This window comes from Cylas formicarius, unplaced genomic scaffold, assembly GCF_029955315.1.
Source record: "Cylas formicarius isolate icCylForm1 unplaced genomic scaffold, icCylForm1.1 PGA_scaffold_281__1_contigs__length_49999, whole genome shotgun sequence".
NCBI lineage: Eukaryota > Metazoa > Arthropoda > Insecta > Coleoptera > Brentidae > Cylas > Cylas formicarius.
The window spans coordinates 27,985-49,998 of NW_026844314.1; the positions used below are offsets into that span (position 1 = coordinate 27,985).

General features: G+C 34.7%; 1 protein-coding gene across 2 annotated transcripts in view; it reads right to left on the reverse strand.

Moving 5' to 3' along the window:
* LOC132697666 (protein vein-like) overlaps positions 1 to 21,992 on the reverse strand; it is a 33,924-nt gene extending 11,932 nt beyond the window's left edge. For both annotated transcript variants that reach the window (XM_060663204.1, XM_060663203.1), the window contains exon 1: positions 21,316 to 21,992. In XM_060663204.1, the coding sequence (XP_060519187.1) occupies positions 21,316 to 21,979 (664 nt within the window). In that variant the 5' untranslated portion in view covers positions 21,980 to 21,992. The remainder of the gene's footprint in view (positions 1 to 21,315) is intronic.
* Positions 21,993 to 22,014: the final 22 nt, after the last annotated feature.

Genomic DNA, 22,014 nt, shown 5'->3' on the forward strand with positions numbered 1-22,014 from the left:
ACAGCATACACGTAATAAAATTGCTATAGTTATTTTCGCAGTGCTTTTTTATCCAATCTTCAAAATGTGTAATATAATATAACAATGACAGGTTTAAGCCAGTAAAATAAAGAATCAACTAAATTAACTTACTAGTTCTAAATCAAAAATACCGAGAAATGTAATCGCCTCCCCAAGATTTTATTTTTTCTTTTAATTAATTACGAAAACAATGCAAATTCACTTAAACCTCAGCCGAAATCAAAATTGCAGATGTTATGTAATGTTTAAACAATTTTTTTAGTTGTTACATATAACCACGAATGTTCATAACTTTGAAATTTTATGAATCCGTAAAGCATCAACTATTTATAGGATTGAAATATTTATTTTTCGATGAACATAAACATTAGATATCAAAAATGCGAATGTCGTAAAACTTTGAACTAACTTGTTATATTTATTTGAAGTATACATTTTCGGTATAAGAGTAAGTATAAAAATAACTATTAGAAAAAACAAGTATGCGCATGTCAAATTGTCAGCTGATCGGATGTTAATAAATAATTGAGTCTATCATCTAGGGCGCTATTAAAAGGCTGAGTTCGCCAAGTTCTACCATATGGAGTTTGGAAATAACATAAATAGTTCAGCACTTATTGTGAGAGTGACTTTGACCAGCTCCTGTCATGTACATCTATTACATTTGGTTCAATTTAGGTTATATTTTTTAATCAATACTAACCAAAACTAGTTTTACTGTACCTACTTCAATTAATATACTAAAAGGGATGGTATTATTTTAAGGTTTACCATATTGGTCTTTATTGTAAAATTTAAGATTATTTTAAAGATAACGGACTCGTAAATTGCCCAAATTGTTACAACTGCTGGATACATTTTTACACACCTTTTGCACGTTTTTGCATTGTGAAACAATTTCACGATATTGAAAATATCTCAGCCATTGCTGTTGCTAACTTATTTCTTACTGAAGCTACGAGGTGGGTTAAATTAGATATATTTTGCGCTGATCGAAAAAAAATTGCACATCGCTTTCACCAATTATTTACAAAAAAGCGCAGTTTTTAGTGGGATGTGAATGAGTTTTTTATTCAAACGAAAATAAAAAGAGTAACGTATTTATTTCAATTTTACTATACTGATAACTCGATAATTTGGAGGATATTCGCTGATTTGGTGCGCGCAGCGATCTCCACGTCGTGTAATATCAGCTAAGCCAATAAATGTACAAAACAAATACAGTCCACTGACTTTGTGTAAAGTGTAACTCTACCAGAAACCCCCAGAGAAAGAGATATAACAATGACTAAAGTTAAAGTGGACCACTCCAATCAAGGCAAAGCTTTCAACTTCAGTAATTTAACAGAACTAAATAAGAACAGTGCTGAATGATTAAATTAAAATTAAATTAATAGCGGATATACCCCGTATTCTAAAGAAACATCAAGTTGCAGTTAATATAATGATAAAATAAAATCAAATCGAAATGTTTACTAACTTCGTGATTTTAAAATGGTGGTAAGGCACTTCACTTAATATCAATATCAACTTCAAACAGGACAATTACAAAAAGGCGAAACTGTTTCGAAATGCGAATGCTGCCCATACCTTTCAATCAGCGACAATGTAGCGAGTTTCACGGAGATCCCATTATTATCGTTATTATGAGATGGTTTGTGTATATTATGTCTTAACTGAGTGCGAAATAATGATTGCATTTTACAGATTTTTCACTTAATAACTTCCACATTATGAGATTGTTTAAATCTAGCTAATATGCATGTTTAGTTTACTGCAGATGCGAGAATCTGCGTCGAATTGTGAAATGACGTAAATATTATAAGTTCTATTTCAGTAGGTATACTTCCGGGTAACTTAACTTTTGATAGATTAACGTTTCTTGTACTCAGTTTTGTAAAGTATCTAATTTTAAGCATATTTAAGAGATTGCTGCGACCATTTTCTAAATTGTTTTATTATTAGAGGGTGTCTATGACATTGTGAATATGCCAAAAAATATCATCCGAGTCCACTCCTTGGCAAGCCTAACATTTGTAGACAGACACTTCCTGGAATATAAGCTTTGCCGGCCATAATTTAAAATTTATTATGTCCGAACTGTATCCATTTACATTTCTATCTAAGAATGCACTAACAAAATAAATTTACGATTATTTTAGACAAAACTTTGTTGAGTGTTCAGTGCTTTGTGAAGTGGAAACAGCATTTTTGGTAATTTCTTTGATTATGTTTTAATTTATATGTTTTATTCAATAATTAGTACCGGTCGGCTTTTTATGAAATACTGATTATTCAAGAACTTTTGAAAAAGTGTAAGTTATAAAAATTCCTATTGGGTCCCCTTAAACTGAATCATCTGAAGGACCTCCAAAAATTAACCGGTGAAAATTTTGTAATATTTTCACCTGTAGTAGCGGTCGTTTCATCGGTTGGGAAGCCCAAATGATTCATCGAGAATTAGGTCATTTTTATTGCGAAATCGGCGTCCGATGGCATTGTGCCAAAACGCCGTTAATTATACTGTCAGTGGGAAATATTAATTTTTCAGTGTCGCGTGTAATTACGATAGTGGAGATCTATCGCAACTCCATTACAAATAGAATTTCACAGGAAATATATTTGATCCAATATATATTTCGACAAACAAAATTTCCTTTTCCTATAAAGGGCTACTACGGACAGTGCAAATGGGATACACCGACAGAAGGTATACAGAGAAGATTAGGAGAACTCTATTGATCTATCTCAATGAAGAGTTAACTAAATAAATGACTCAGGAAAGTGTACCGAGGCAAGAGCAGTCGAGCTTCCTAATTGAGGGACTCTCGACGCAGCAGGACTAGTCTTCATAGGACGCTGTTATCTAAAATGGTACTACGAAGTTTTTTCTTTATTTTTGAAAATACTCTACTGCATTAGCCTGTGTTGCGGAAATCAAGCAAACAGTAACCAAACAAACCTATTCAACAAAGTTTGTTCCGTAACCTGCTCTAGAAGAAACCTGCTTTAAAATGTTTGATCTAATAAGGAGGTATACAACTACAATCTTGAATTGGTTTATCTTAACACAGTCAACAATTAAATAAAATGTTATCAATGATAATATATTTATCCACCGAATTTATCCGTTTCCATAATATACAGGAGAAATTATACAACGCAATCTAAATCTACACTTCTGACTTTGACGGCAATGAATTCTCTTACTTGACCGTCCAGCTTCAATATGGGTACTGCATGTAGATCCTCGTTTCTGAGCCGTATGTTGTGGACTAACCTACAACAAAAGGTGAAACGTTAGACTATGCCAAGGAGAGTGTGAAAATTAATTGAAACAATAAAAAACTTATTTTTATACGTTGAACTACGTTAAGATGCAACTTCACAGTTAAGAGCTTTCACTAGTTCCATTTCACTTAAAACTATGCAAGAAATGAATTCAAACTTTTGATTCTCTCCTTTGTTAACTTAGCTTTAACAAGTTATTAAAAAAAATAACAGTATTGACAATTTTATTTAGAATGTTAAATTATTGTCGAAGTTGATATTATGAGATTTTTAGCAGCATATTTTGCGCATTTCAGCAGTTAGATGTTGACGTATTTTTAGATGTTTTCTGAGCAGTTAATAAGGGGGTTATATCAAGACTATGCACGGCTTCAAAATACAAGGGAAAGAGCATGAGATTGATATCTATATTTGAATTCTAGAAAGAAGTAACTAACCAAAACAAACCACATAGTCTTGAGCAGCAAGACATCAGTGAGAGCATTAGTCACTTCAATGTTAAGATAGTCCCAAGTCATGCCATTCTGCTAGTTAGCACTCTAGTTCCAGGTGAGCTGGGACAAAACGGAAACGCACTATAGTAGTATGAGATGCGATGGGAAGGACCGGGTACTCAAAACTTGAAACCCTTAGACGTTAAAATCTTGTGGCCACAGCCCAACTTAAAATAACCTGACATACCGTTACATCTTAAGTATAAACCTTTCTAGGATACCAATTTTTAAAAGTTTCATCAATGCAATGCAAATGCTTTTACTTCAAAGTGATGAAAAAATTACTTCCAAGTGTTTGGTAGAATTAGAAGCATTTGTTCTACTACTGAAGAAAAAGCATATACTCCACCATAAGCAAATAATTCAGTTGAATAGTCAATTAGTTGGTAATGAGAATAATTAGTCACGAGAAATTCTTTTTTTGGTAATTTTGGCTTCCAGAAAAATATGTTTTCCTCCATAATCGTCCCCCGATCGGCAAAATTCTTTAACCCTCAGACGCGGAAGATTCAGTTCAATAACATTTATTACAGGCATTTTTTCGATTATATACAGGGTTTTCAAATTAGAGGCAAAAATCTAAAACACCTAGAAAATTGTTCTTTTACAGAATAAATTATTAACCGCAAATCAAAAATCGGAAAAAATATGGCTGCTACAGTTTTTCTATTTGTGGTTTTCGACTGTCAGGTACGGTCCATATTAAAATCGCTATTGTTGGGAGCTCAGTCAAGACGCGATGACGTCATTGATTGTTACGGCTCACTACATGATTTCAGAAAAACTTTATTTTCTCTTACCACTATTACTATTTGGGAAAAATTGAAAGATAACCTCCATTGACGTCTTCTTAGATAAATTATTAGCCATAAATGAAACACCATAAAATATAGGATAATTTGGTTTAAACAGTCTCTAATATTATGACGAGAGAGATAGTTTCAGGTTTCCTCTATCATACAGGGTATGCGAGATACTTGGAATAATATAATTTGAAATCGTTATTACTTGTACAATTTTTTATATTTATCAAAATTTGTCGTCACTTTGAAATTTGGCGGTAAGAGACGCTTCTTCATACGGGGTGTGTACACAATATAATTATATCACTTTTGCGAAAGTTCCATAGTGGTCCGCACGATAGAAAAACGTCGACTTCCTTTTTAAAAATACAAAGCTGCTTCGCACTATGTGCTACGAACTTGCCCCGCCCAGAGACGATTTTTCGAAAGCAATCTTGTTTAAATCTACAAAATGCTACGAACAACAAAGCGGCTCTTATGGGTTAAAATTAGGTCATTACTCAGAGGAAACGTAGCAAATGCTTTTGCTTTTAGTGGTTACTTTATTTATCAGAACCAATATTGGCAAAAAGTCTGGTAAACGTAAATCATATGCGTCCGAACGTTGCTCGTTTCAGATAGACGGGTCACCCTGTATAACCAGCAGCATCGAAACCGAAAAAGGTAACCTGGCAGTGTCGGCGAGACAGAAGGTAAACGCGAATATATTAGCGACACCGCTACATATTTGGCAGATGCTATTAGCGGATTCCGTTGCATTGTTTTGTTATTATCATTCAGCACGCGTCCGAATTGAAGAGCGCGTTCCGCGAATTTCGGTAATTTATGTCGAAATATATCAATTTCGTTTCGGCCGCCAGAAATTGCCGAAATTTTTGGACGAAACTAGACCGGCGCGGTTCGGACCGTTTGAAAACAAATAAATTTAACTATTGGGAATTTTAAACAGACAGTTTTCGTATACGCTTGCGGATTTCGGGCGAATTTTTGAGCCGCCTGCGCCTTTTTGATCGCGACTTCTACCGGATCCGTTAAAAATAACTAGACGCGGTGGGTGGAGAAGCTAAATTGAAATACCCCAGTATTAATTAGATAATACGTTAAAATTGACACACCTCAAGCGTCAATGATATTTCCAAATTTCCCACCCAGATCGCATGCTTTTCTTTGAAAATTTCATTGGATCTGGTTATAATTTGAGAAAATTATGTTCAAAAAATGACACAGTTAAGCTAAAAACTGTCCAGTTCGCAACGGTCGAGCGATCATGTTGAACAGGTCTAATTGGTTGAAAGCGCAGGGCCCCTGTGGCACAGCTAAAGCTTTCTCTAAACCCGAATCTGCTAAATAATTTGAACCGGCTTTTCTCGAATGCCCAGTTTTCCATCTTAAGCATCATAGACCACACGCCGCACTTTGCACCAATTGACTAGAAAAAAATATCCCACGAAGGTTAATCGAAAATCTAACCCCGACTAAAACTGAGAGTGACGAACGCATTTACTACTACAAATCTCGACTTATTTTTCCCTGTCTTATCTTTCGTCTTTTTTTTTAGAAGAAGTTTCTCCATTGATGTAGGAGGTTGATTGAGGTTGTTTCTTCAGCAATGGTTACGTAACAACAAAACAACGCAGTTTTTCCTTTGTTTTCAAAAACTACAAACTCAATGCTGGATGCTTTCATTTCTACCCAATTTCAACTGAGGTAAGCAATCAAGTGCTCCGACAGGTCCCGAAAATCTTGATAACAGTAACCAAACTTCTTCCAACAAAGTTTGTTGAACTTCTTTTAAGGCAGCGATCTTCACACACTGAGTTTGTTGTTATCCTGAAAATTTAACGAGACCTGGGCATAATCGTTTGAATACTGTTACTTTGTGGAATCATTTCAATCCCTTATCCTGTATCCCTCCTTGAACTACGTGGTCGTGATATATGTTGACAGTGACGATCTGATTTTGTTTTGTAAAACATTAATAATGCTTCGAATATGATTGTATAAATAAAATATTTCCATGTAATAACAAAAATAGCTCTTTCGGAATTCTATTCCTATTAATTTAGTTGAAACAATAATTTAAAAAGACACTTAAAAATAAACTACATTTTTCTTGAAATAATACTTGATGACCAAAGAGTATGTAGGTGCGTAATATTTAGAAATTAAAAGTAAACATTTTCTTCATATTCTTTACACATTTATTTAGTTGTCAAAGTTTTAAACAGATTTTTTTTTATAAATTAAACCTATTGATTAGATGTACTTATTTAGGTGTGTATTTTAATTTTTATTTTTATAAGACGTCATAAAAAATACATACAACTGTTTTCTGACTACAATTTTTTAAAACGTTTAAAAAACTTAATGTATTTAGGATAAGTAAAAAGTTAGATAATTGTAAATTTAATTTTATACAAGAAAATATTTTTGTCTCTGTATAACTCTCTCACATTAAGAATATATTGGTAAAAAAATAATAAAACAATCAAAGAAGAGCCCGTATGAGCAATGGAAATATAATTATTCCCATTAACCTTTTTCTGTTTTCCTCACTTTTCTATCACGCCGTTGATATTTCAACATAGATCGAGTTCACTGTCCGCTTCTAGCAGGTGTGCAGACAACTCTTAAATACGGCGTGTTTATCAAATGAACTTCTAAAGTATGCAAACCCTTTTCTTACAATTTTACAAGGGCAGTACATAATGTTCCTATATTTGTCCATTGTAGTTTTTGAAAAATAAAACCAAGAAATAAACAGAGGTTATCTAATATCTTGCGTATCCCCTGTAAAGAAGAAAGAACTCTGAACATTATCCAATCGCCAATCATCCTGTTGGCTTCTTCAGAGCTCAGAGAAACGTCTCAATTTCGACTCAGCAAAAACCGACGCAGGAGGAATCCAGAAGTTTCGTAAGAAGTATTGACTAAGCATAATTTCTTTCCTTTATACTTGGTAATACACGTTTTCAATTACGATGCAAATAATTTAGGGGGCCACTTATTCAATTAGGCGAAAAAATGCATTTCGAATCGTAACTATAGAGCCTCCTAAAGATGCGTAATCCCATATTTCTACAAAGGATTTTAATTTTACCTCGCTTGAAATTCAGTTTTTGAAATTGTATTTATCTTTAGTTTGTTTTTTTTTTGTGAATTTCTTCCGTTCTCATATTAATTTTGTCGATGAGTGGCAGGTCGAACGAAATTCTCGAGCCATTTCGGAAAAATTTATAAATATTAGAATGTAATAAAGATAAATTCTTAGAATAATGCCTGTAGAAAACTTCAGTTTGTCATTGCGATCATTATATTAAAATTTCACCGTTTTACACGAACTGTCCATATTAGAAATCTCTTAACATTATCAGGTAGCATTATAAATAAATATTCTTTCATTGAAGTTATTATGGCAAGCATTACGGTATTAAATCCAAAGGGCTGTAACGTTCCTTTTTAGTAAAATTACGGCAAGGTTATTGGCAACTACCAAGAATATACAACGATATGTTTAGAGTTTGAAACAAGTCACACATGAAATTTTATGATCATCTTCAACATTACCTATAACAAAATCTAATTTGACCTATGGTTATTGCATTTTGCGAATGTTTGAGTTTAATTTTTCTGGTATCTGGACGAGCACAGAACTTGGTAGTCTGCATGTTGTACACTCCAGTGCAAAAACATCACCCGCTGCGGATGAGCATCCAGAAAGGAACAATGCGTCATTTCCATTAAAACAAATGAAAAACGGGCGCGTTAATTAAAGTCCACGCCCGGACTGGGAGCAATCATTATCAATTAAATTATTGTTGTCCGGGAATGAAAGGCGACTTGAACTTTCCCACCTTCTTTTTATTCTCGTCAGCGAATTAAATATCGTCGCAGACTAAACAGACACTGCGTGTTCAAATTCGGACCGTAAAAATGTGATAAAACTGATTCGCCACTTTTGAAACGTTGACGCTATTATTGCAGTATTTTACGAGCCGACCCAACTATTAATGAGGTCAATTGTAGAGGTAAGTAGTGAGGGGTATTGTTTTTCTCAATTTGTCCGTAATTCAAGTCACTTCTTTGCTACTCAGCTGAAGTCAAAATTTGAGAAGGTCAGAACAGAACGTTCTTATAAAAATAAAATTCGGAAATTTCTCGAAGAGTCACACACTAAATACCATTCCACCGCAAAAACCATATCGGTAGCAGCAATGTGTAACCTTAATTAATTCTTAAGTAAGTCATAAAAATGATAACACTCCCAATATCGCTTAAGTAATGGACAGGTATACTGAAACGTATATATAATGTTATTTAGGACTATAAAGAATCCTGAGCATGAGCCTAAGACTCCTTGCGGTATTTTATTAAATATTTCAAAGAACGTCTACACGATTATCCACCGATTTCTGCCGTATAGTCGTAAATTTTAATGTTTTTTCATATTTCAATCAATCGCACACATTCACTAATGTCTTCATTTTGACGTGTAGCATTTGTGTTTGGTTTTGCTTGATGAATATGTTTATCGGGACATTATATATTTTTCACTTTTGACCGTTTTTGATCAAAGGTCGAAAATAGGACGTAGGTGGTGTGTGCGCGTGTGTGTGTGAGAGAGAGAGAGGGAGAGACTAGGGGATCTAAGGGAAGCAAGGTTTGCCGAGTTTGGTATAATTCGTTTATTATTATAATAATGAGACTATTTCATCAGAAGTTTTGCTTAGATTATATATTTATAATAATGTGTCTTACTCCGAATTTAAATAATAAATTGGAGAAAAAAAGTCAACAAAACAAAAAAATACATGTACAGGCAGTAAATTCGTAGAAAAATATAAAACGAAATAACATCAAGTAAAAGTAAGGTAAACGGTGTAATTAAACTCCAATCGTCCTAGAATGACAACATTTAATTAACTTTTTATTGAAAGCAGGAAAGTTTGGTGCATCTCTGACATATTGGGAGCATATTGAAGAGCATAGCGGCTTGAAGTGTGGTAACAAATAGATGCTTAGTTAATCTGAGAAACTCACAATGGCTTGAAGAATTTCGTACATTTTGCAGAGGATTTTTTTCCTTCTGGAACAATGCAGGCCTAACTATCCAGAGTAACAGCAATAACATCACTTTTAAATTCATTACATATCGTTAATGTATTGATTTGTTGAACAGTATTTAATGAATTTGGAGAAGTCACGGAGGTATATAAATATCATGACAATATATGTCACAAATGTCATCTTGTGCCACCCGGAAACTTCATCAGTCAACACAACACCCTGGATGAAATTTAGTGACAAGGTAACTAAGCAAGTGTTTCCATTTTTATCGGTTTAAATAAGTATAGTCTGAGTGGTAAGGCAAAATGGTTGAAGTGGTTAAAGACTCGCTTTTGAACTAATCAGCAGCGAGAGTCATTGTTCTTCCCTCTAGATTATTGCTATTAATAGTAAATTTAACATGGATCCGCTTACATATTGGTACCGTGAGGTAGAACTATTTTAAAATGTTGTACTCAAAGTTGGCATAGCCGTTCGTAATTGTATCTCCGTACCCTTAACTTTGCAATGACTACGGATGAGAATGGACCTACTTATTTTTCCCAAAATTCTAAAACGCAAACAGTCTGGCCCGCCCGAATCTTAAAATACGTCTCGCATAAACAAAACGCCCCAATTTTTAATTTCGAGGAAATATATTAATAATCTTTCCGTGGTATCCGCTCAAAACTGTCGTATTCACGACCGAATCATTGGCTCGTTTACAAGGGCTGACATAATCTACGTAAACAACTAAACATACACGAGGGAACCGCTTCTGTTTTTTGTCCTCGCTGTCAGTCTGTCTCCATAAAATCATCCTTTCACACTATTATTGTTATGGTTGACTTCTGCTCCCCGATGCTCGCGCACAGCTCGGTAATTAATATATTTGGATAAACGCATAAGAATGTCTATTTAGACGAAACGATAGGCCGCGCATGACAAATTGGGGTCTCGTTAATTATCTGTAAATAATCGTTAAAAATTAGGGGTTGGATGGTTTTGGAAATTTTCACACGCCCGTTAACACTCATTTAACTTTCTAATAATGTTAGTGCCACCTCTAGTGATTAAGAGTCCATACAGTAGCTATTCAGTATGTTGCTTTAAACAGTCGGAAAAGTTGGTTCGTTTAGTGTTAAAACTAGAGCTATTTGGTAGAAAATTTAGACAATATAGTTAGATTTTCTACCATACACAGACGTTTTTAATTGCCAGAGGAGGAAAGTAATTTAAAGTAAAATGCACAAGTATTTAGTGGCAGGCAACAGGCAACAAATGAAAATCACAACAGAAATTTAAGTTTTAATGAACTTCTGAAAAAGTATACCCATATTGATCGGTAGTTGGATTTGTGACAATCTAGAACCTTCGTAAATTTTTAGTAATAAAATCTCCATCAACAAATCTATTAATTGGCGTAGACAGTAACATATTTGTAAATGTTTTGTGTTACAGATAAATCAGAAGATCCGAGGTAAATGATCTACGTGTTCTCGTTTTTTTTAGGATACTTCCAAGATAAACTCTATAAAGTTCGCCAAAAACTACTCGATCGACAAAGCTGTATTTTTAGTTAAATGGAATTCGAAGTTTGCTGCTATAACTAAAAAATGACACTTCATAGATTTAAAAAATACTTGCAATTAACTAAAACTAACTCAACACCGCTAGACTAAAAAAAAATTACGTGAGCAACGATCATTTTAAATAGAAAAGTGGAAATATGAGATGAAATATTCTTGCTTCATGTTTCAAAAGATGCGTGAACCAATTTTCAAGGACGTTCGACACTTAAACGAAGATTTTTTTATTGATGGTAATATTACAGCGCAACGTCAAAAGAAAAAGATCTTTGAGGTCGCATTGGGATCAGGGATATCCGATTTTTCATTAGTTAAGTCTTTCCGAGACATAAATAGAGAATTTATTAAAATTTATATATGAAAAAGTAGAAGCAACATTTATTCAGGGCAACCCAAGACAACGGGCAGGAATTTGCACTCTGCTTTTCCCTTGGCTTTCAAGAAAAGATGTCTTGACCTATTGGTGGATCTCTGCGTTAAACGTTGGCACGACGCACGCGAATCGATATTTCCAGATAACCAGAGAAATTAAGAATACCCAGACGAGTGGTAACCGCGAAAGTTTCGGTGCGCGCCCATTTGATATACAAAATTCAGAGTCGAATAATAAAAAGTGGTGTTAAACGACATCAAGACTTATTAGGGTACCTGCGGTCGAAAAAGAGGCTAAAAGACAATATAGGAGAGACCTTACAAGGTGCTCCGTATCGGAGCGGCTTTCCACGCTTAGTTCTATAAAAGAATAAATATCAAGTATATCATATATGGAAGGAATCACTGTAAATGGAAAACCGGGTGAGCGGCGGACACGGCCGGCAGTTGCCCGCCTGCCTGACTACGTTCATGCCACAAAACAAACCGTTTTGCCAACTTAATGCCGAGGAATTCCAATTTGTTAAATGAATAAATTTCATCGCGATGATGTTGGGTGTCTTCGACTTCTACGTCGCAAATCGAAGACGCGACGACGTTGGCTCGTCTATCAAATTTATTCGTAAATGCGAAACGTGCACCCGTTGCGTAACAACCGGGAAATATCGTAATCCATCATCACCTACCCATGTGGATGCGTAAAGTGCGTTTTTCATATCAAATTATTCGACGATAATGATATTGGTGGGTTTCAACGTCATCAGGTTTACTCTTAATCCACATATTAATCAGCGTGCACTGCAAACTGCTGACACTACATCTTCAAGGAAAATGCAATACTTTGATGATAATAATAAGAATAAAGTTTTTTCAAGTGATACACAAATTATAAAAAAATTCATTGAAATGGCAAAATTCACCTCCATATTCACTTCCGTTTTTCCGCTTAGCCTAGAACTACAACTACTGGAAAAGGTAACAGTATATACAAACCAAACGCATTTCCCGGCATAATAAAACTATACAAGGAGAAAAGCAGAAGCAAAATGGATAAATAAAAAGTATAAATATGCAAAAGGATACGGGGGAAAGGGGAAGCTTCAAGGCATTATATGTTGCTTTGATTTGATAACTGATCCGAACAGTGCACACAAGTTATCAAAGATCGCCTGAAACTTATATTTATAAAGTATGAATAACAGTTCCATAAACGTTTCGTAAAGATTTTCGGGAATTTTAGACGTTACAATCTTGCGATAAAGAAAAGCAACTAATGCGCCTGCTAATTCCAAATGTAAATCTAAGGCAATGTGTTGTTTGCACCCTACGAGCGAAGGCGGAGGTTAGGTATGAATTATATTCTATTATATATTTGAAAAATACAACAAAACAAACAAACCCACTTTCTGCTTTAACTAGTTTTGATTATAGAAGACGCCAACAGTGATGACATTATTTGCAACTAATAACTTTCACATGTTCTGAAAACAAAAAACAATTTAGTGTTAGGAGGTTTTCTTAGTTAAATAAAATTTTGTTTTATAAACACTATTTTACGATTACCTTTTTTGTATATGGGATTTTTATCGAGGGAACTAATTTGATCGGCCTTCCTAAAAGAATACAATTTATTCTAGGTTTATTTGGAGATGTCACCGCTGATAACATCATGAACTACAAACAAATATTCACCAGCATCCCCACGGAATCTTAGATCCTCGTTTAGTTTATTGTTGGTATCTTGGTAGTTAACAATAAGGAAGTTTTATCAAGTGTAAATAAGTTTCATAAATAATGAATTCGTTCTCGGCATATAATGCGATACGCTGCGAAACAGGTTGGGAAATGAAAATTTTGATTCTTCTGATTAATGTTAGCTATTAGTCGCCAATAGTACTGATCGCAGAAGGTTCAACAACAAATAACAACAAGTTCCTTTAGATGAATAGAATATGCAATTTTGGGTATATGCTCATTTGATTAATTACTTTTTTCCTATTTTTATAGATATCAATTTTTACAGGGACGTCATACATTTGTCGATCACATTAAAAGTCAACGCTTCCAATTAAGCAATTTATACGTTCCGATAGTTTTAATCGGAAACTTTACCGGTATGCTCTCACCGACTCTTAATATTATCGGGCGACGAGTGTATCGAAAAAGCGTCCGTATAGCAAAGTGAGCAGACTGTTTGGTATTGCGACCATAACGCGTTGCTATTTTCGGCTGTCTGGAACGGCTGCCAAGTTACTGCTCGCTCCTCATTACGTTTCATATAGTCAGGTTTCTTCTTAAGTTGATTTCTCGAAAATAAAATTTCACGCGTCTTGCCAGAAATACGCGTCGTCGCCACGGTGCACGTTGAGATGCACGTTTTCCGAAACGATCGACGATATTTTATGACTAACATGGCCGTTTTCCGGACGGTCCCGTGTTACTTATACAGGACGTTTTTGATGTTGAGTTGTTATTTTTAATAAATGAATTCGTTAAACTTCCGTAAACTAAAAAAAAGATAGATAGAATAATTTTGGATAGTAACCTTAGATATAAGAGCCAAATTTCCAAAATAGTTCAAAGAACACATATGTACTCAGAAATTGATGTAAAAACGAGGATATACTCAACTAGTCAATAAAAAAAACTGCTATGTGAATATTTGGTTCTCTCACACTGTAATTTAGAGAGGTTGTTTCTGGTATATTTTGCTTGAGATGGTACCGTGGACGTAAAAGCTTGTACTCCGCTCTGCAACTCATTTCCTCGACACCCACCACAATAACTAACTTAGTATACCGATTCACAAATCGGAATCAATGATTAGAAGTATAATCTTATTTTTCATTAAAATATTTAAGAGTTATTTCCTAAATAAATAAATCTTACCTAATTTAATTTGCATTGTAGGCATTAATGATATATAACACATTTGTTCATTAGCATTATAATAACTTTCTAATAAGTGTAAAAATGTAACGTATATTTTATATTCGAAAATTACAAAAAGAGTATAAAAGATCAAGTCATAAAAAAGGAGACAAGGAAGGTAAACATACAATATTGCAAAATTCATTTAACCAACTCGCACGACACTAACCCAAATATCTTTTAATTTTTCTATTAATGTTATTAGCATCCAGAATTCCTGACACAGAATAAAAAGCGTTAGATAAAAACGTAGTTTTTGGACGTTTTAGTGGGTAGATGTTTTAACACCTCTGGAAAACGATTGTAGATACTTAAACCAGCAAAAATCCGTGATTGTTTAAAATATTCTTGATTATGTCGCTGAATGCAAAAATTGTATCTATTTCTTGTGGTATATTTGCGAAAAGCTCTATTAATTTTAAAGTTAGATTTGTTTTGATAAACATATGCTAAAATGTTAAGCAAATAGATAGATGTTGCAATGAGTATTTAACCTACCTTTTGCGATTAATATTAGTTGGTTTTTGTCAACTTTGTTTGGGTAAGGCGGTATTCTATCAGAAATTATGTCATGTCTCTGCTAAACCCATCGAAAACCAGCCATAATAAACACAAACTGAAACCTAACAATAAATAACCAACCGACTTAGTATTCCATTTTGTATATTTAAGCAGAAGGAGTACTAAATCTTAGGTATATTACATAATATACCGGCATGTATATAAAATGTGTAGGGCAACCATGACACATTACCAAGTTTCTAATGAGAATCTGTGGTTCGTTTAGTAGTATGCGGGTGTTTATTTATTCTTTATATTGATTATTCATATACCGAACTATTGAAATCACCTTAACGGGTGCATTTATGAGGGCCTTACAGGTGAGCCATCGAGTAAAAATATTTTTGCGATTATTCGTTAGTTAAAAAGTTATTAATTCCTTCCAAATGTTTGCTTATAATGAAAATTCCCTCACAAAAGTTCTCTGACCGACTCCTTGATGAAAAAGTAGTCTAGATAAGCAAACAAATTACCCAATGCACAAATAAAGTTCGTTTTGTATCTTATAAGTCGTTACACGGTAACTAGATTTTTTTTTTACTTTTAGAGTTACAGTAAACATGATTTTTGAAAAAGTTGTTCTTTTACTGAGTTCTAGAAGTTATTAACTCAATCTGAACGCAAGTACAAAAGCGCAATATTCTAGAAAAATAGACTCCAATCTACCTCGTGATTAGATGCAAGATGAAGTGTTTCCACGCGTTCACAGAAGCATATTTTCTGGGTTCAAATAATTCGTTTCAACCACAGTTCGTTTGGTGGAAGAATTATTATTAAAATGACACAGGGCGTCACAGTTAACAACTTGTAAATATAACATAGAATTTGGTACAGTCACACTTTTTTTGGTTCTTGCTTATAATTCCATTTGAAAAAAAGAAAACAGACCATTTACTACATTTATTTCCAGTAATTTCTATGTTGATTTGCACATTGAATTAAAAAATTGTAACAATATTTTCAAATTCGTTAGAGAAAGTTTATTCAATTACATAGAGCATTTTATTTAATTATTGTTCTTCTTCGTCTTCCGTTTCACTTCAATGTAATTTTTATCACAAGTCTTTTTCGCGGGCGTCCTATACGCCTCCGACCAGCAGGCGATTTATCTCTTGCTATCCTATATATATTGATACCATTCTTGCTTTCTATTTCTTGTCCAGGTGTTAATATTTTGAATTCCACATATTGTCTTATGTTTTCATTTGTTCCTCTGTCCCAGAGTGTTTTCCCTATTTCATTTCATTTGTCTCAGATGTTTCCGGTCTTGTTTCAGCGGTATGTCTTGACTGGTCAAACTACAGATTTATATATTCGGGATTTTGTTATTTTGTTATTAAGTATTTATTCTTCCATATCTTGTCGTTTAGGCATCCTGCTATTCTACTGTTATAAGTTTTTAAAATATTTTTTAAAAAAGTCATCAGGTCTTCACCCTTGACAAGCCAATATAATAATAAGCTTATGGACCCTGCTAAATCGAACTGCTAAAGAACAATTCGATGTTATACGTGATTTTCCTGTGATTTATTTTTGGCTTGGTTGATTGATATTTTCTGAGTATTTAAATTTATTGCGGTTAATGCTTTTAAAAGATGACGGAATGTAGAAGGTTTCTAAATCATTACAAGCCTAAGATGAACCGACTTTGCCATCTTCGGTGTAAATTGAAGTTACAGAATTGTAAATAGTGCTGCCAGTCCCTTGGGAGTTTCTAATGTTGCTGCAATTATTAATACGTTGTTTGAGAAGTGTTACCTCGCCCGTTGCGTTTTATGACCTTAAAAATGATATTACATGTTGCATCTTCAATGCATTTTCAGTATCGATTGAGGAAGAAAAAAAAACAAATTTTTAAGTGAAAACGCTAAAAGCAATAGGCATTACACTATTTAAACGAAGATAAGTTATTGACTCATGGGTTTACCTTTGTAATAGCCAAGTTGGTTAATTGCACTTGGTGTTGCATAATGTGTCAGTTAATGATTAAAATTGTAAGCTCTTTTAAAATAAATCCGTCCCCAAGATAAAACAGTAATTATCGGCGTCTTTAATTTGTCATCGACGATTTCCACGTACTCTCCTTAAACAGATGGCTTGTTTTAAAACAATGAACGGTAGCTTGTTGATTAATTATATATGACAATCTATTTCATTGTTCGAGAACAAATTGCATTCGTTCAAGCCAGGGCAGATCCCCGCCGTAGTTGCCAATGTCCGGGAGCTTTCAACGACGAAACGATTGGGATTTATGCTTCGCTAAGCTCGGTATTGAAAGAACCTTAGACTGGCAGTGAAGACGCCTAACACTATCTGTATCTTTTACAGATCAAATAAGAATAATATTATGTCAATTATAGTTATGTTTTCAAGTAATGATTCACGCATTGAAAAATGCGATAAAAAACGGTTTCCGCCATATCATCCGTCAATTTGATCGAAAACGTACACTTTTTGCCTTGCTATTTTCGATGTTTACGCTTTGATATTAAATTTGACATAATTAGTAATCATTAAAAATGCTAGGTAAGACTTAGCGAAGAGTTTGCGAGATTCCGGGGATAATTAAAGTTATGTCAGTCCTTAAGCTTTTTGGAGTTATCTTAAATGATATATCCTCTCAAGAACACCACCTGTGCTTATGTATCACTCTCTAGTCCTTAATATATGCTTGAAGTGTTCGTCCTGTACATACATAGTATAGCAACCCACGTGTCTGTAATTGTTCGTCCACTTACTGAGGATTATAAATTACGGAGGATTAGTTGTAACACCAAGTTTGGACCTCTTACCAAACGATAGCAAACAAATTGCTAGCTCCCACGCATCTGAAATGGGTTGTTTAAAGGCAAAAAAAGCATTTTTAAAACGTCCCAAGAAGTTAGTCAGTTATTTTGACGTGTTCTCATTCTGGCTTGCCTGTGGTCACTAAAATTAAGACCGTAAACTTAATTTTAAAAGTCTATTCAAACTTCGTGATGGATCCGGCAGGGATATTCTTAATAAAAACGACGTAATTCGTATTTTGGGACTAACTTGCTCCCTTTTTTCCACCGGCATCTGGTACCAAGTCTATCAACCCTTGAACGCAAGCACATGTCAGCAACAGTGATGATGGACGAGTGTCTGAATTCGATGTTATTCTATTCGATGTTGCCAGTTACTTTTTAAACTTTAGGGAAAAAATTTAGTCGACTCAGAAATCAATCCGTTTGACAAGACATATGATATTTTATGAAACCATAGACTTAATCACTAATAGAAATCGAAAAGGATCTACTAAAACATAATGCATATGAATGCATATGAATATTTATACTATGTAATATGGTGCCTTATCACATGAGTACAAGTTTTTTACAAATCGGGAAATGAAATGATATATTAATATATATAAAAGAGCTTTAGAAGTAATAAAAATGTTGATACAATTTGGTGCTTGACTTCGATTTGCAAATTAAACAGTTAGGGTAACTTTTCTTGATTACTATCTTGTAAAAAAAAACATCAGTTATTAATTATTATCCATTCTGAACAAAACCGAGTTTTCTCAAATGTCGCAGCTCGCTCATAAGCATGTCATAAGTTTCTAATCGGTAGATTTTTCTGGGAAACTGAAACAGAACATATACAGAAGAAATAATGGAGCAAAACTTGAGATAGTATAAGTTATTGAATTGATACAGAGTATAAAAAGACCTTTCAAAATTGAAGAGTTTATTTTAGTCAGAGCTCAGTCAGTGTATTCAGTTTATGGAATTTATATTTACGTAATCGCATCATTCTTGTTTGTTATATGAACTGTTGATTATCCGGCACCGAGTCTACAAGTCTTTTTGGGGAACTCAACTAAATTAGTGATCTCAACTATGTCTAGACCTTTATAAAAGTTTGAAATATTTATATTTATATTTAATATTCATTAATTTTTTAATATTTTAATCAATCCAATGTTTAGTCAAATTTTAGTCAATCAATGTTACTTTTCTCAATTTCCTCGATATTAAGGCGATGTTTGGGAGGACTCTGTATCTCCTATAAATTCTTCAACGTCTCCTGCCTATAAATTAGATTGGCAAAAGAAACTTCTAACGCTAACTTCTCTGCTTTTCCTAGGTGGAAAATTCATTTTCGCAAAGTATGGCGGCATTTGAATTTTTGGCTCCCTCTGGTGTTTAAACCATAGCCATAGCAGAAAGGTTAACCAGGTCGAACAATTCTTTAAATGTAAAACTACATATATAATTTTGATTAAATTTAAATTAAAGTTATGGAAATATCGACACGAAAACTTGAATTCGCATAATATGTACATGTCGCCAGTTACACCCTATAACATGGCTATTGCATTCCATAACTTTCTAGTTAGTTTTGGTTAGTTTTGGTTAACTTTCGCTTCACTACTTTTTTTAGAAGATTAAAAGTTAAAAAGCTATACCACATTTATTTCGACGTTACACCGTTTTTGAGCTAATTGCATTTTAGTACATTTATCTGTACAAAACATGTGTCACTGAAAAGTAGTCCCCGAGATGGTTCCACTTTCAAAATTGATGACCTTTTTTTATTAATTCTTCAGCAACGAAGTAACAAACTTTGATTCAGAATTTGATTTGGGCATATACGGGGGGCAACAACGATTCACCCTCTATCTCAATAAGCGACATTTTACTAACGCATATTTTCATTATTTGAATATTAGTTATTCCTAGGCATATTAACTACATGAAGTAATTTTTTCCATTCTTCCGTTTCAAAATAACGTTAAAAATCTTATATTGAAATAAATGGATCTTAATACATAGCCCTACCCATTTTTAGTTAACTTCTTTTGAGTCAGCGATTTGGCTATAAAAAATTACAATACAAACATCTCAAAAACGGTGAATTTTATCAAAATATAGTATACAACTCCAAAAACCTCCTAATCTTAGTTTTCATGTCGATATCCGAAAAACAAAAAGAGTTTTACATTCTGTATCTGAGCGACATTTTACTAAGGCAATATGAAATATCCGTTACTAAGATGTCGCTCACTGAGATACGAGGTGACTGGTTGTTGCGCAAATCAAATTTTGAATAAAATTTGTGACAAAGCAAGTCAAACTCACTTTAATTACAAATTAAAAAAATTAAGGAACGGTACTAACAATAGTATATTATGCAACAAGTGCAGGGCGCAGCGGAGAGAGTGTTTAATAAACGAGTGACTTAAAAAGTTTACCGAACATGTTGCATACTATACTTTTTCTACGACCGTTAGTTTTTGGGTACATTTTCGCAAAACAACACGAATACATTCACTGACATGACAGTCGGAACTGGCAAACGTCAAAATTCATGGAGTGGGAAATATCTCCGAAAACGTCCGATTGCTCCCAAACCCCTGCGGTAAAATCCCGGAAATGACCGAAGTGGCTCGGATCCGTGGTAAACGAAACTCACGTGGTAAACTGATGCTTCCCGCACGCTAGATCGGTGTGTAATTAGGTATTTTATGGACGGGAATAGAAAATAGTATATTATGCAACAAGTACGGTACACGGCATTTGATTCATGAGTTTATTTGACACGAGCGGACTGAGTGTTTAATAAACGAGTGAGTTAAAAAGTTTACCGAACGTGTTGCATACTCTACTTTTTGTACGACCGTTAGTTTTTGGGTACATTTTCGCAAAACAACACGAATACATTCACTGACATGACAGTCAGAACTGGCAAACGTCAAAATTCATGGAGTGGGAAATATCTCCGAAAACGTCCGATTGCTCCCAAACCACTGCGGTAAAATCCCGGAAATGACCGAAGTGGCTCGGATTTGTGGGAAACGAAACTGATATGGTAAAGCGACGCTTCCCGCACGCTAGATCGGAGCGTAATCAGGTATTTTACAGACAGGACTAGAAAAAGCAAATTATAGTATGAAATAGCGAAATTATAGGTGTAACTAGCGTCATCTATACATTACGTGAAAAAATAGAAGGTAATCGTATTCGCCACCTCGAAAAACCCTTCAACCCAATTTTTAATGTCAATATTTGAACAATTGATTGAGCCATGGAGAAATAAAAATTTCGAGAACTAACCCGCTCTTTCAATCAATATTTTTATGAGTTTACTTTAGGATTGCCTTTTGGCGCATTCATTTATGACCGCCCTGTACAGTTCAGACCTAATCCGAATTCTGGACGGCGCAAATTTACTTACTGAATTTAGGGCTGCAGACTTTCTGTAAAACGGACAGCATATCCTCCCTGTGCCGCCTCCTTTTAAGCGGTTCGGGCGCACCTACGATCTTGAAGTCGTCGTTGGACGTCGCGTTCAGGAAGATAATATACTCCTGCGAGGCGCGTATATCGGCACCGAGCAGCTTCCTCCGCCTACCATTGCGACTCTTGTCGCATCGACCCGTAGAATTGGAAAAGCTCAGGCTGATCATCTCGTGTATCGGCCAAGACGATTGTTTCAAGCTCTTGATTATTTTAAAGTGCACCGAATACGAAGACGGGGTCTTTATAGTTTCCACACTCTGCGCTCTCACGTGCAGAACGATTCTTGCCCTGAAAGCCTTCACCGTATAATGTTCGTTTTCACATTCGACACGGAGCCGCCTCGAAGGTTTATGAGACCTCTGAGTCCGGCCGTAGATCGACGGCGTCGGCATTGCCTCCAAGTTTTGCGGAATGACATACGCGTCGATACGACCACGAGGAACGACGGCGTTCCTAAACGACCTCGACGATCGATACGCGCGAACTACGGGTGAAGCGGAAGTCAGCATCATCGCCAAAACCAAAACCGTGATACATGTCCAGCCTGATATCATGGACATGTCTGGCGTGTGAATCCTCCAGCTACCGAACACGTTCATCCGATATCCAGCCTGCCGGATAACAATTTCGTCGG